The sequence below is a fragment of the Chiloscyllium punctatum genome, chromosome 2 (assembly GCF_047496795.1).
Source record: "Chiloscyllium punctatum isolate Juve2018m chromosome 2, sChiPun1.3, whole genome shotgun sequence".
Classification (NCBI taxonomy): domain Eukaryota; kingdom Metazoa; phylum Chordata; class Chondrichthyes; order Orectolobiformes; family Hemiscylliidae; genus Chiloscyllium; species Chiloscyllium punctatum.
Window position 1 is genome coordinate 13001005 of NC_092740.1, and position 15612 is coordinate 13016616.

Consider the following 15612-nt stretch of genomic DNA (forward strand, 5'->3'; position numbering starts at 1 on the left):
CTTCAATCAACAGTATTTGAAAAAGATTCTGCTGTGTTATCGCAATGCTGTCTGTGGAATCTTGCCATGTTTCCTACAATATAGCGGTGACTACAATTCAAAGGTATGTTCCCTCTTTGGGACAGCATGAGGTTGCAAAAAGCATTGTTTAAAGTCAAGACTTGCTTTAAGCCATCAACATTGAGTGGAACATTGGAGCTCTCTGACCAATTGAGTACTCACCAGTGCTGTATACAGTGTGCAAACTAACCCCATGGTTAACACTGCGCCCCACAAATCGAAGCCAGTCACTGAAAACAAAATCACAAGTCTTAATGTCATAGAATAGAATCCCTACAGTGTGGAAACAGGCCCTTTGGCCCAACAAGTCCACATTGAACCTCTGAAGAGTAACCCACCCAGACCCAATCCCCTACATTTACTTTACATTTACCCCTGACCAATGCACCTAACCTACACATCCCTCACTATGGGCAATTTTGCATGGCCAATTCACCTAACCTACACTTCTTTGAATTGTGGGAGGAAACCAGAGCACCCGGAGGAAACCCACGCAGACACAGGGAGAATGTGCAAACCCCACACAGTCGCCCGAGGCTGGGATCGAACCCATTTCCTTGGCGCTGAGATGCAATAGTGGTAACTACTGAGCCGCCATGCAGCCTCAAATATTTCAACAGTAAACATCAGAAGGCCAGAGGAAAGCTAACAAGTGGGCCAAAAGGAGAACTCTCACAATGGCAAAAATCAAGGGACTGTGACCTCGCTACCATTACCAATGTAAGAAATGTTTTCTCCTCTGCTGAAGTTTCCTCCTGCTCTCTGCCCACAACCCCGTCTCCCTCCCACACCCCCACATGCTCTCCCATCCTCTTCCTGCTCTAACCCATTCAAACTAGCAGTCCTACTCTGCCACCAAACTACCCCCACCCCACCACTTTCTCCTTCCATTTTGTGTGTGATACATGTATGCTAATCATGAGAAGACCATTCAAAACTGCTAGAGGGGCTGGTAAAATGATTTACTGGTGGCAACTTCCTCAATTTTATTTGGGGTTAATGTTCAACCCCAGCAAGTAGTAAATAAAATAGCACAGCCAACCACCACCACCGCTTCCTTTTCTCCCCACAAGCTTTGCAAAACATTACTTTAGCACTTCTCCAGTCACAGCTAATGCAGCACAAAGGGGAATACTGTGTTGGCGATTCAACACTGTGTTTCAAGGACAGTTATTCCTTTCGGTTAATGAGCAGCTGATATCAGCCTAGCCTTTGGACACATTTCTCTGCAACATTTAAGTATTTTTCTTCAAAAAAAAAAGTGTTACAATGATTTAACTTGTAGCGTGGAATCAAAGATCATGGTGGTCTCAAATGCCGATTGCGTTTTAACTTTTCAGGCCTGATCTCTCATTCTCATTTCTCTAGTATCCAGTCATATGATTTAGGTCATTTCTTCCTGCTTTATTTCCATGGCACTGACTTGAAACATATAATTATTTTGGTCTTCCGTTGGGCATGTATAATTTTGATTAGTTACAGATCACGTGCTGTGGATTTAGTGCCTTTTTAAGTGGTTTAGCAGCTTTGACTAGGTCCTTAAATAGCCCAGGATCTTACATTTAAGCCTCACAGAGCAGGAAATGCAGTTGAACCACAAATCCAGATTCACTCGGAAACTCATCATAATTACTTCATTATTATACGTTTGGAAATAACAAGAAACTGGAGGGCAGATAATTGGGTGGCTTTAATTTTCCAAAACTGCCTAGATTCAGGAAGTTCCCATTTGATGAGAAGGTAGCAAATGCAACTCCTTTATTCAAAAGAGAGAGAAAGACGGAAAGGAGGAAACTATGAGCCAGCCAACATTACAAGTGTCATAGGGAAGATATCTGAAGCTTATTAAAGTGGATGCTGGAAATCTGAAATAGAACCATAAAGTGCTGAAGAAACTCGGCTTGGCTGGCAGTATCTGTGGAGAAAGATCAGAGTTCATGTTTCGAGCCAGATAGTTATACTGGACTCAAAACATTTACTCATGTTTTTCTCTCCGCAGATGGTCTCAGAACTGCTGAGGTTCTCAAGCACTTTGTGTTTTCATTAAAGAAGTTATAGCTTAGATAATTTAAAGATGATCAAGCACAGCCAACATGTGTGAAAGGGAAATAATGCTTAACCCATCCATTGGGAGTTTTTTGAGGAAGTAATATGTGCTATACATAAAAGGGATAAAGTGCACATACTGTATTTAGATTTACAGAAGATTACTGCTAAATCCAAGATTATTGTAGAAAATTAAAGTACGTGCAGTGGAGAGTAGCATATTGGTTAGGTAACAGGATGCAGAGAGCAGGCATACATGTTTTTATCTCAGGTTGGCAGGATTAAATGAATGTGTGCCACAGGGATCTCAACTGTTCATAATTTGCTGGATGACAAGAGAAGTTGAGGGTTTGGTTAAGAAAAAGGATGCATATGTCAGGTATAGACAGCACAGACTGAGTGCATCCTTAGAAGAGCAAAAAGTCAGTCGGAGTATACTTCAGAGAGAAATCAGGTCATCAAAAAATGAAATAGCTTTGGCAAATAAGGAGAATCCAAAGGGATTCATTAAGGGCAAAAGGGTAACTATGGAGAGAATAGAGCTCCTTAAAGATCAGCAAGGCTGCCTATGTGTGGAACCGCAGGAGATGGGAGAGATACTAAATGGACGTATTTTGCATCAATGTTTACTGTGGAGAAGGACATGGAAGATATAGATCGCAGGGAAATAAATAGTGACATTTTGAAAAACGTCAGTATTAGAGAGGCTGGATGACTTAAAACACAGAGGTGGATAAATCTGACCAGGTATACACTAGATCTCTGTGGGAAGCTAGGGTAGAGGTTGCTGGATCCCTTGCTGAGATATTTTAACATTGATAGCCACAGGTGAGGTGCCGGAAGATCGGAGGTTGGCTAACATGGTGCCACCGTTTAAGAAGGGTGATAATGAAAAGCCAGGGAACTATAAACTGGTGAGCCTGACATCGGTAGTGGGCAAGTTGTTGGAAGGAATCTTGAGGGACAGGATTGACATGTCATTGGAAAGGCAAGGACTAATTAGGGATTGCTAACATGGTTGTACGTGGAAAATTGTCTCTCGCTAACTTGATTGAGTCTTTCGAAGAAGTAACAAAGAAGACTGATGAGGGCAGGGCAGTGAGTGTGATCAGTATGGACTTCAGTAAGGTGTATAACAAGGTTCCTCATGGTAGACTGTTTAGCAAGGTTAGATCACATGGAATAGAGGGAGAACTAGCTAGTTGGATACAGAACTGGCTCAAAGTTAGCAGACAGAGGATGGTGCTGCAGGGTTGCTTTTCAGATTGAAGGCCTGTGACCAGCGGTGTGTCGCAAGGATCAGTGCTGGATCCACTGCTTTTCATCACTTAATAACTTGGATGTGAAATTATGAGTGAGTAAGTTAGCAGATGGAGGTGTTGTGGATAGTGAAGAGGTTCCCTCAGAGTACAATGGGACCTTGATTAGATGGGACAATGGGCTGAAGAATGGCAGACGAAGTTTAAATAAATGTGAGGTGCTGCATTTTAGAAAGGCAAATCAGGGCAGCACTCATACACTTAGTGCTAAGGTCCTGGGAGTGCTGCTGAACAAAGAGACTTTGGAGTACAGGTTCATAGTTGCGTGAAAATGGAGTTTAGATTAGATTAGATTAGATTACTTACAGTGTGGAAACTTACAGTGTGGAAACTTACAGTGTGGAAACTTACAGTGTGGAAACTGGCCCTTCGGCCCAACAAGTCCACACCGCCCCGCCGAAGCGCAACCCACCCATACCCCTACATTTACCCCTTACCTAACACTACGGGCAATTTAGCATGGCCAATTCACCTGGCCTGCACATCTTTGGACTGTGGGAGGAAACCGGAGCACCCGGAGGAAACCCACGCAGACACAGGGAGAACGTGCAAACTCCACACAGTCAGTCGCCTGAGGCGGGAATTGAACCCGGGTCTCAGGCGCTGTGAGGCAGCAGTGCTAACCACTGTGCCACCGTGCCGCCCACTGTTGCAGGTAGAAAGGATAGTGAAGGCAGCATTTGGTATGCTTACCTTTATTGGTCAGTGCATTGAGTATAGGAGTTGGGAGTTGCGACTGTACAGGACATTGATTAGGCCACTTTTGGAGTATTGCATGCAGTCATGGTCACCCTGCTATAGGGAGGATGTTGTGAAACTTGAAAGGGTTCAGAAAAGATTTACAAGGATGTTGCCAGCATTGCAGGGTTTGAGCTATAGGGAGAAGCTGAATAGGCTGTGGAACGCGGAAACTGAGGGGTGATCGTACAGAGGTTTATAAAATCATGAGGGGCATGGATGGGGTGAATAGGCAAGATCCTTTCCCTGGGGTGGGGGGATCCAAAGGTCGAGGGCATGGGCTTAGGGTGAAAGGGCAAAGATATAAAAGGGACCAAAGGAACAACCTTTTCACGCAGAGGGCTGTGCATGTATTGAGTAAGCTGCCACAGGAAGTGGTGGAGGCTGGTACAATTATAACATTTAAAAGGAATAGGAATAAGAATGGTTTAGAGGGAAATGGGCCAAGCGCTGACAAATGGGGCTAGATGTATATAGGATATCTAGTCGGCATGTACGTGTTGGATCAAAGGGCCTGTTTCTGTGATGTACAGCTCTATGAACTGGACAAAGGAACAGAGGTATGGAGTCCAAATTTGGTGATGATGCATAGGTAGGAAAGTAAACTCTGGAGAGAACATAAGGAGGCTACGAAAAGATTTAAATAATATAAGTGAATTGGGAAAGAGCTGCCAAATGGATTACAATGTAGGAAAATAAGAAATTCACCATTTTGGTAGGAAGATAATGCAGTAGCATAATACTTAAATGGTGCGAGATAGCAAAGTTGAGATGCATAGGGTTCTGGCTGCCCTTGTGCATGAATTGCAATAGGCTGGGTCTAGAGGTACAGCAAGTATTCAGGAAAGCTAACAGTGTTCTCACTGATTACAAAAGAGAACAAAAGCAGGCGGTTTTGCTTCAGCTCTACAGGACATTGGGGAGACTACGTCTGGAGTACAGAATACAGGTCTCCTTCCTTAAATAAGGATGTAAATGCTTTGGAAGCAGCTCAGAGAAGGTTTATTAGACTAATAACTGGTATAGCAGATTGTTTTATGAGGAAACTTTGGACAGACTGCGGTTTAGAAGGGTAAGAGATAATTTGATTGTAACATACAAGATATCAAAGGGTCTTGACAGGGTGGATGCAGAAAGGATGCCTCCATTTTAATTTTATTCACTTGTAGGACGTAGCTGTCACTGCTTGGGCCAGCATTTATTGCCTATCCCTACTTGCCCTTGAGAAGATGGCAGTGAACTGCCTTCTTAACTACTACAGTCCATGTACTGTAGGTAGACCTGCAAACCAGATATCCAGCCAACTGAGCTGAAGCTTCTGCTTTTTCAACCTCTTCCCTCACCTGAGACGTGGTGACTCTCAGATTAATCTTGCCATCTCTCTTGAATGAGAGCGCTCTGGTCCTCTGGGATGATGGCGACTTTACCTGGGTAGACCCACAACGCCTTAAGACCATTAGAAATAGGAACAGGAGCAGGCGAATCGTCCCCTCAAGCCTGCTCCACCTTTCAGTCTGATCATGGCTGATCCAACATTCCTCACACCCACTCTTGTACCTTTCCCTGTAACCTATCAGCCCTAAATATGCACAAGAACTCTGCCTGCACAGCTCTCTGCAGCAAAAGTTCAAAGACACACAACCCTGTGGGAGAAGAAATTCCTCATCTCAGTCTTAAATGGGCACCCCATTATTCTAAGACGATGCCTTTTGGTCCTAGACTCTTCAATAAAGGTAAACATCCTCTCAACATTTACCCAGACAAGCCCCTTAGGAATCCTTCAGGGGGTGGAGAAAATGAAGAGCGGGGAGTCCCAGGATTTTAACCTAACAGTGGGAGAATTTCAAACTGGAGCTACTGTTTAAAAAGATGGTGCCGCCATTAAAGACATAAGGAAAAAACTTTGCTCTTCTCAAAAGTTGCTGGAAGCACAGTTTTTGAATATTTTTGAGGCAGAGGTTGATAGACTGTTGTTAAGAAAGGGGTTAAAAGGCAGGTGAGAATGTGGAATAAATCAGACCAGCCACAATTTCATCAGTGAAGGAAGCACATAGGGCCACAGGCCTGAGTGACCTACTTTTGATCCTAACTTGTAAGTTTGTACATTTGGAGTTCAAATTGAATCACAGAATTTAATTCAAACAATCTGAAACATTCAGTGGGCTTTAACGATCAAGTAAATATGGAGAATCCACTTTCACTTGCAGAAGGTCAGCAATTAATTTAGGAGAATTGGCACAAGAACTAGAGGGAAGCTCAGGAGAATTTCTTGTGACAAAGTGAACCATACAGCCTTTTCAGACAGAACACTTACTGCTCCTGCTCTACGTGGACTGGAACCCATTAGATTTGAGCATCTGAGACAACTGCAAACCAACAATGCTGTGAATGATCGGATCTGGGTTTACAAATCTAGATTTTTCAAGAAAACATCTGTGGAGGTTGCTGTCTTGTGGAAATTACTGATTAATTCTTTTATATAATTATGGTGGCAGCTGGAGAATCAGCTCAGGTCTGAGGGTGTTCACACAGGTGAGCTTCAAATGCCTGGATTATTTCCATATGCTGTGATCCCATCTTAACGTACCTGCATTCAGTGCCAGCGCAGGTGTATACAGCACTAGACCCATGTAAATCACCTGCAATTAGAAGAGAAATATTGCTATTAGCATGACTGCAGCTGTCAGTTTGAAATCAATCTTACTGTCAGTACTATTACCTGTGAGTCAGTGAGTTGAAACCCCACTGGAATGGAGAACCTACATTTCCTGATAGTATTGAAGTGCTGTGTAATAACAACAGGGTTGGAGATTCTAAAACTAGGGAACACTGTCTAAAAAGGACCAGCCCATTCAGGAGAAAAGCACTTTGACATGCAAAGGGTGTTAGAGATTTGGAACTCCCGTCCACCAATAGCAGTTGACACTAGATCAGTTGCTAATTTTAATTTGAGAAAGATAACATTTTCTTAAACAAAGGTAATAAGGGATTTGGGCCAGGTGAATGGAGTTAGGTCACAGATTAGCAATGTTATCCTGAGATTGTCAGCCAGTAACAATGTTGAACCATAAGCACAGAGACCCTGACCTTACTAGGCAGTCTTTCATGTGGAACTATAATCAAAGCCACCTTCTGGAGGTTATATGTTGTAGGAATTCTCATTGCCATCTTGAGACGTCAACGTCTCAGGAGGAAGTCAAAATGGTCATCCAAGTTGGATCTTACCCTTTCTAAAACGATAATGTTTTCAACTTGTTGAAGTGTGTTAGCACCACTGGCAAGGCCAGCATTTATTGCTCATCTCAAATTGCCTTGGAGAAAATGTAAGTGAGCTGCCAGTGTCATTACAATAATGTCACCAAATTAGTAATCCAGATCCCCAAGCTAATGGTCTGGTGACATGTTCAAATCCCAGCAAGGCAGATGGTGAAAATTAGATTTTTTTTAAAAATCTGGAAATAAAAAAAATCCTCATGACGACTATGTAGCCACTTCAAATGTTGTAAAATACCATCTGGTTCATCGATGTTCTTTAGGGAAGGAGCCCACTCCCCCCAACCCCGGCCTGGTCTGGTCTATGTGACTCTAGACCCACAACAATGAGGTTGACTTTTAAATGTGTTAATCACGATGGGCAATAAATGTTGGCCTAGTTAGTGATGCTCACATCCTGTGAACAAATAAAAGTAAAATTAAAAAAAACATAAAACAGGGACAACCCACAGGAAGAGAGTTCCTGGATTTTAACCCAGTGACTAGTCCCATGTCAAGTCCCATGCTTGGAGGGGAATGTCGAGTTGGTGCTGTTTCCATGCAAGTACAAACCTTGTCCTTCTAAGTGGTACAGGTCATAGGTTTGGAAGGGGCTGTTGAAGGTGCCTTGGTAAGTTACTGGAGAGCACCTTGTAATAGTACATAATGCTGCCACTGCGCATCAGTGGGGAAGGTAGCGAACGTTGGAGATAATGGACAGGTACCTAAACGATGTCAAGATCTGGAATGTTGTCATCCAGATAAGTGGAGATTATTCCACCACACTACCGACTTTGTAAGTGGTGATAGGTTTGGAGAGTCAAGAGTTAAATTTGTCACGCAAAATTCACAGCTCAGACTTGTTCTTGTAGCCACAATATTTATATGGCTAGTCCAGTTCAATTTCTGGCCAGTGCTGACCACAAGATACTGATAGTGGGAGATTCAACATTGGTAATGCCATTAAATATCTAGGCACAATGGCTAGATTCTCTCTTGTTGGACATTGTCATTGCCTGGCACTTGTATGGCGCGAATGTTAGTTGCTGGACTGTTATCCAGGTCTTGCTGCAAATGGACATGGGCTGCTTCAGTATCTGAAGGGTTGAGAATGATGCTGAACATTGCGCAATCATCAGCAAGCACTCCCAGCTCTGATCTTATGATGGAGGGAAGGTCCTTGATGATGTAATTGAAAACGGCTGGGATTTGACACTAACAAAGATGTCCTGCAGCTAGATGGCTGACTTGAGATGATGAACCTCCAACAATTACAGCCAGCTTAGCTTGTGCTATGACATCAAACAACAGACTTTTTTTCTCTCGGATTCCCACAGACTCAATTTTGCTAGGGCTCCTTGATGCTACACTTGGTCCTGACTGCTATTTACTGGGTTACTTTCCCCTGTTTGTTTCCATAAGTTAATTCTATTATTTTTGCCACAATAACAAGTCTTTAGTTAAATGGGTCTTTGTTGCCTTTGTTTTCAATGCAGTGAAAGTTCCGCCATGTAGCCCATCTTGAGGTTTGACAATACAATGTAGCCTGACGTTTCTAATGCAGTGAGGGAGTGGTCTATTGTTGGAGATGCAGCAATGAGCAAATACTGCACTCTGTGTGGCCCAGCACTGACAGAGGTACGTGATAGTTTGTACCTTCTTAATTTGGCAACATTGGCACCAGGTCTTTCCTGGATCATGGGAAATTGCACCACCAGCTTCAGCAGAAGAGTTTAATCCATTTGTTTCACACCTGTGACTTGTTGTGCATAAAACTGTCTTAACAGCAGTGAAATGACCAGACATTTTCCTCTGCACTGTAAAATGTGCCTTCTTGAATCCAGGTTTGTGGGAATACTGGGAGCACTCAGGTGCCAGACCTAAGTGTGTCGGATTAGGGAGATACAACCCATATTGAGGAATGCTGCTCTGTCAGAGGTACAGTATTGAGGGAATGCTGCTCTGTCAGAGGTACAGTATTGAGGGAATGCTGCTCTGTCAGAAAAGCTGATTTTCAAGTCCTAATTAAGTGAAGACTCTGTAATGCCCTCTCAGATGGGTGGAGAAGATGCCTCAATGCTACCTGAATAGGTGCAAGGGTGCTCTTTTAGCATCCTAATAAAAATTGAATTCTTCATCCACAGCACCAAATAATGACATGGTTATTATTACGTTGCTATTTATGATAGCTTGCTGCATGCAAAGCAGTTGCTTGTTACAACTCTTTAAAATTACTTTATTGGTTGTAAGTCACATACTAGAAAAGGGTTACGTTTCAGTCCTCAAATCCAATCCAGCACCTACACTGAACAATATTCACTTGTACAACTGTAGTCAGCTGACAGGACCATTAGTAACCATGGAGCACACTTTCAAGGCAATTGCCAGAGGAACCAGAGGGAAGTCATCACGGCGGTGGGGGGTGAAGGAGGAATTGGATAACTTTTAAAAGAGTTGGCAGAGACATGAAGGACTGTACTGTCTGAAATTTTACATGCAGCACGTAGAACTGTTTTCATTAACTATTCATAATTTAGGGAATACTTAGCTTAACAATTAACCTCTACAGATTGAAGATAAACTGAACAGTGATTGCATGGTTGGTTAAAGACACAGATTTACTGAACAGGATAGCAAAATCCCAACAGTAAGGAGAGTGATAGAGTTTTTTTTGGCTATAGTGCAAGTTTATGTTTTATTCCTGACTGTTATAAAGAAAAATTCCATCTGAGAAGCAATATCGCCTGCAAGATGCAGGTTGCATGACCACAGAGCCACTAGCAAGCTATTACACAGGTCCCTTTTAGGATACCATGTGCAATAAAACTTAAGATCCTTTGGTCGAAATAAACAGGTCACACACAAGGAATTTGATTTAAAGGAAGCATTGTTCTAGGGTTATTAACTATCTGGTGGAGATCAGACTCACCATCTGGAAAATGAAGGTCAGTGTCCCACACAATCGCGTTGCCTTGTTAAACCGCAGTTCAAGGTACTGGAAAAGAAACACAAACTCCACATTAGGATTCGAGTTACAGACAATTGGACCCAAAACAATCTAAGTGGTCGTAGAACCAGAATCTGGAGACAGAGGGTACAAATCCATCTCCTGAATTCTAGTCACCTTACTGAGTGTGGCCCGGGTCAGACGTCTCTACATAAAAGTCACACTTCAGGGACCTGAGCACACCATCCAGACTGAGACATTCAGGGTAATACTGAGAAACTGCTGCACTGCATGAGGTCTCTGGATGAGATGGGGCTGCTCCCATTGCCCTTTATTTGACTGGATGTGGGCATTGTTGACAATGTCACAACTTATTGCTATTCAATGCAGTGCTTTGCTGAGCCATTCCAGAAGGCAGTTTAGGGTCAACCAGTTTGTTTTGTACCTGGAGTCACACGTTGTTGAGTTTGGGTGAGGTGTACAGGAGCAGGGATTGATTGCTGCAATTATACAAGGTCTTGGTGACAGCATATCCAGAGTACTGGATGTGGTTTTGGTCCTTTTCTAAGGAAGGATGTTCTGGCTATGGAGGGAGTGTAACAGAGCTTTACGAGATTGAATGACAGGACTGATGTATGAAGGGAAATTGAATTTGTTAAGACAATTTCTTTTATTCACTCATGGGACATGAGTGTCATTGGCTGAGCCAGCATTTATTGCCCATCCCTAGATGCCCTTGAGAAGATGGTGGTGAGCTACCACCCTGAACCACTGCAGTCCACCAGCTGTGGATCGACACGATGCCCTTTGGGAAGGGACTCCAGGATTTTGACCCAGTGACAGTGAAAGAACAGTAAAGGTGATATATTTCCAAGTCAGGGTGGTGAGTGACTTGAAGGTGATGATGTTCCTATGTATCCGTTGCCCTTGTACTTCTAGATTGAGTGGTCATGGTTTGGGAAGGTGCTGTTGAAGATCTTTGGTGAATTTCTGCAGTGCATCTTGTAAATAGTACACACTGCTGCTACTGAGCATTATGGCAGAGAGTGTGGATGCTTCTGGATGTGATGCCAATCAAACGGGATGCTTTCTCATGAATGGTGTCATATTTCTTGAGTATTATTGGAGCTGCACCCTCCAGGCAAGTGGGGGATATTCCATCACACTCCTGACTTAGTTAAAAATCACACCATACCAGGTTACAGTCCAACAGGTTTATTTGGAAGCACTAGCCTTTAGAGTGCTGCTCCTTCACTGCTACCAGATGAAGGAGCACTGCTGCGAAAGCTAGTGTTTCCAAATAACTTTGTTGGACGATAATCTGGTATTGTGTGATTTTTAACTTTGTCCACCCCAGTTCAACACCAGCTCCTCCTCATCCTAACTCCTGACTTAAGCCTTGTCGATGGTGGACAGACTTTGGGAAGTCATGAGCTGAGTTACTTGCCGCAGTATTGCTAGCCTCTGACCCGATCTTGTAGCCACTAGATTCATGTGGTGAGTCCAGGAGTTGCAAATGGTGCTGAACGTTATGCAATCATTGGCAAACCTCCCCACTTCTGGCTTTACGACGGAAGAAAGGTCACTGATGAAGCAGCTGAAGATGGTTGGACCTTGGACACTATCCTGAGGAACTCCTGCAGAGATGTCCTGGAGCAGGGGTAACTGACCTCCAACAACCACAACCATCTTGCCCTGTGCAAGATATGACTGCAAACAGGAGAGTCTTCTCCAATACCTATCGACTCCAGTTTTGCAAGTGCTCCTTGATGCCACACACAGTCAAATGCGGCCTTCATTTCAAGGGTCGTCACTCTCACCTCACCTCTGGAATTCAGTTCTGATGAACCAAGGTGTAATGAGGTCAGGGGCTGAGTAACCATGGCACTACCCAAACTGGGCACCACTAAGCAGGTTATTGCTGCTTGATGGTATGGTTGATGACACGTTCCATCACTTCAGTGATGATCAAGAATCAACAAATGCGGTGGTAATTAGCCAGGTTGGAAATTCACTGGAGTTTAGAAGATTATTTTGGTGGGGAGTGGGGGGGAATCCTCAGAGAAACCTAAAACATGTTAACAGGACTTGACAGGTTAAATGCAGGAACTATGTTCCTGTTGACCTTGGGATCAGATAAGGCACCGCATTCTAAAGATACAGGATCGGCCATTTAAAACTGCGATGAAGAGAAATTACTTCAGAGAGTGGCAAACGTGTGGAATGCTCTGCAACAGAAAGAAGATGAGGCCAAAACATTTAATGTTTTCATGGTGTTAGGTATAGTTCTTAGGGCTAAAGGGATAAAAAGTGTGTGTAGGAAAGCAGCTATAGGGTACTGAGTTGGATGATCAGCCATTATCATGTTGAATGGCAGAGTGGGCTAGAAGGGCTGAATGGCCTACTCCTGCTCCTATTTTGTTGCTAATACAGTAATTTCTCATCTAAACAAGCTGAGCAAACCAGATGGCAATTTCTGATAATCCAACAGAGCTTAATTCTCTGCATCCGTTCATGGAGTAAGGAATTTGGTGGCTTGGTTAGCATTTATTGCACCTCCTTAAGTTCACTGGAGGTGGTTGGGGTGAGGCCCCTCTTGAATTGTTGCACTCCTCAACGTGTATGTACACCCACAGTACAGTTGAGAAGGGAGTTCCAGGATTCTAAGCCAGCAACACTGAATCATTAGCTTTAATGCTTTGAATCCAGATGTTGTGTGGCTTGGAAGGATGCAGGAGATCATGCCATCAGCTACCCTTGACCTCCTAAGGTTTAGAGGTCACACATTTGGGAGATGCTGCTGGTGGAGCCTTGCAGTGTTTCTTGTCGATGGTGCACACTACTGCCACTGCCCATTGATGGAGGAGATGATGTTGATCAAATACTTTGTCCTGGATAGTGATGACTTGAGTGCTGTTGGAGTGCACCATCCAGACAAGTGGGGATTGGAGGGGAGTTTCTCACTGCAGAATACCTTGCCATCGAGTTGCTATTGTAACCTCCATATTTATATAGCTAACTCAGTTCAGTTTTTGGTCAATGGAGACCTCCAGGATACTGACCGGCAAGACATTCAGTTATGGCAATGCAATTGAACATTAAGGGGTGATGGTCAGATTCTCTCTTGTTGAAGATGGTTATTGCTTGTATTTGCATAGTACAAATGTTACTTGGCACTTGTCAGCCCAAGCCTGGATACTGTCTAGGCCTTGTCACATTTGAATATGACTGCTTCAATACTGGAGGAATCACAAATGGTTCTGAACGTTGTCCGAACCTAAGCAAACATTTTCACCATCTTAAGATCATAAGCGGGAAGAACACTGATAAAACATTTGGAAGATAGTTGGCTGTAGGACACTATCCTGAAGATCCCCAGCAATAATGTACTTAGACCACAAACCACAATCATCTTCAGTTCTGATCACTAGACCCAAAACAATGACTGTGTTTTCTCTACACAGATATTGCCAGACCTGCAGAGTTTCTCCAGCAATTTCTGTTTTTGCTCCAGATTTCCAGGATCCACAACTCTTGGTTTTATTAAAATAAACCACAATCATCTTTCTTTGTGCTAAGTATACTCCAATATTGAGGGGATTTCATTAGATTCCCATCAACTCCAGTCTTGCTCGGGATTCTTGATGCCACACTTTGTCAAAGTTAGCCATTTTCATCTCACCTGTTGTGTTCAGCTCTACTGTTCATCTTGGGACCATGTGTGTGGAGTTCAGGAACTGAGTGGCCCTGGCAGAACTCAAACTAGGTTTCAGGTTATTCTGTCAACAAGACCTTTGATCACTTGCCGAGATTGACGGCAAGCTGATATGGCAATAATTCATTGGGTTGGATTTGCTCTGTTTTTAATGGCCAGAATGTACCTGGACAATTTTCACAGCCAAGCTGACGTCAGTTTTGGAACAGCTTGGCTCAGGGTACAGCTAAATCTAGTGCTCTGGTTTTCAGTACTATTACAGGATGTTGGTTCAGCCCATAAATTTTGCAGAATGCAGTGTCTTCAACCGTTTTGTGATATTGAATGAATTGAATTGATTGAAGACAGACATCTGTAATGTTTAGGACCCAGGTGGAAGCAGAGAAGAATCATCCACTTGCCATTTCTGGCAGAAGATGGATGCAACTGCCACAGCCTTGCTGTTTGCACTAAGTGCTGGGCTCTTCCAAGGATGGTAATATCTGTGGTGCAAGGTAAAAACAATAACTGCAGATGCTGGAAACCAGATTCTGGATTGTGGTGCTGGAAGAGCACAGCAGTTCAGGCAGCATCCAAGGAGCAGCGAAATCGACATTTCGGGCAAAAGCCCTTCATATGGTGCCACTACCTCCTCCAGCGAGTTAACTATCTACCACCAGTCACGACCAGATGTGGCATTACCGTTGAGTTTAAATCTGATCCGTTGTTTGTGGAATCACTTAGCCCATCAAATGCATGCTACCTCACCTGTCAGGCATGTGCATAGTCCTCTATATTAGTCATGTTGACACCTTTATTTTAAAGCAATGTCGATTTCCTGCTCCTCAGATGCTGCCTGACCCGCTGTGCTTTCTCAGCACCACTCTAATCTTGACTCTGATCGGCAGCATCTGCAGTACCCACTTTCACCTTTATTTTAAAGTGTACTTGTACTACCCCTGGCATTCTCTCCTTCACTCTTCGTTATGTGGAGGTGACAGTGTCAGCCTGGGGTGGACCAAGTCAGAAGTTACACAACACCAGATGAGAGTCTAACAGGTTTATCTGCTCCTTCTTTAGGTGAAGTGGACAGAAGTACACAGGCATGGAATATACAGAGAGATAACAGCTAGATAATTCCAGGTAATTAAGAGTGTCAACAGATAAATACAAACAAACAGTGAGTGGAGTGTCACAAGTCAGTGCAGGTATCAAAAGTGTCAACAGTTGAACATTTGAAGGCACGATCTATGAACTGATTAAGGCAGACAGATAATTACAAAAGTTCACTTGTTATTCAGCCTGTCAACAGTCCACTCACTCTATTTGTATTTATCTGTTGATGCTCTTAATTACATGGGATTATTTTACCATTATCTCCCCGTCATTTCCCTCCACTTCACCTGACAAAGGAGCAACGCTCCGAAAGCCTGTGATTTCAAATAAACCTCTTACACTATAACCTGGTGTCATACGACTTTGCACTCTGCATTGAACCACTTTGATCTCCTGGCAAGGTGACAACTGTAGATTGGGTTATATAACAAGGCATGAAC

The 15612-nt window shown here is 43.4% G+C and overlaps 1 protein-coding gene across 10 annotated transcripts in view; it reads right to left on the minus strand.

Annotated features, from left to right (window-relative positions):
• The window catches only part of slc5a6a (solute carrier family 5 member 6a), a 64861-nt gene that overhangs the window by 36765 nt on the left and 12484 nt on the right, over positions 1-15612 (minus strand). For all 10 annotated transcript variants that reach the window (XM_072593650.1, XM_072593660.1, XM_072593640.1 and 7 more), the window contains exons 3-5: positions 10345-10410; positions 6751-6802; positions 223-290 (exon numbers count right to left, since the gene is read on the minus strand). In XM_072593650.1, coding sequence (XP_072449751.1) covers positions 223-290; positions 6751-6802; positions 10345-10410 — 186 coding nt within the window. The remainder of the gene's footprint in view (positions 1-222; positions 291-6750; positions 6803-10344; positions 10411-15612) is intronic.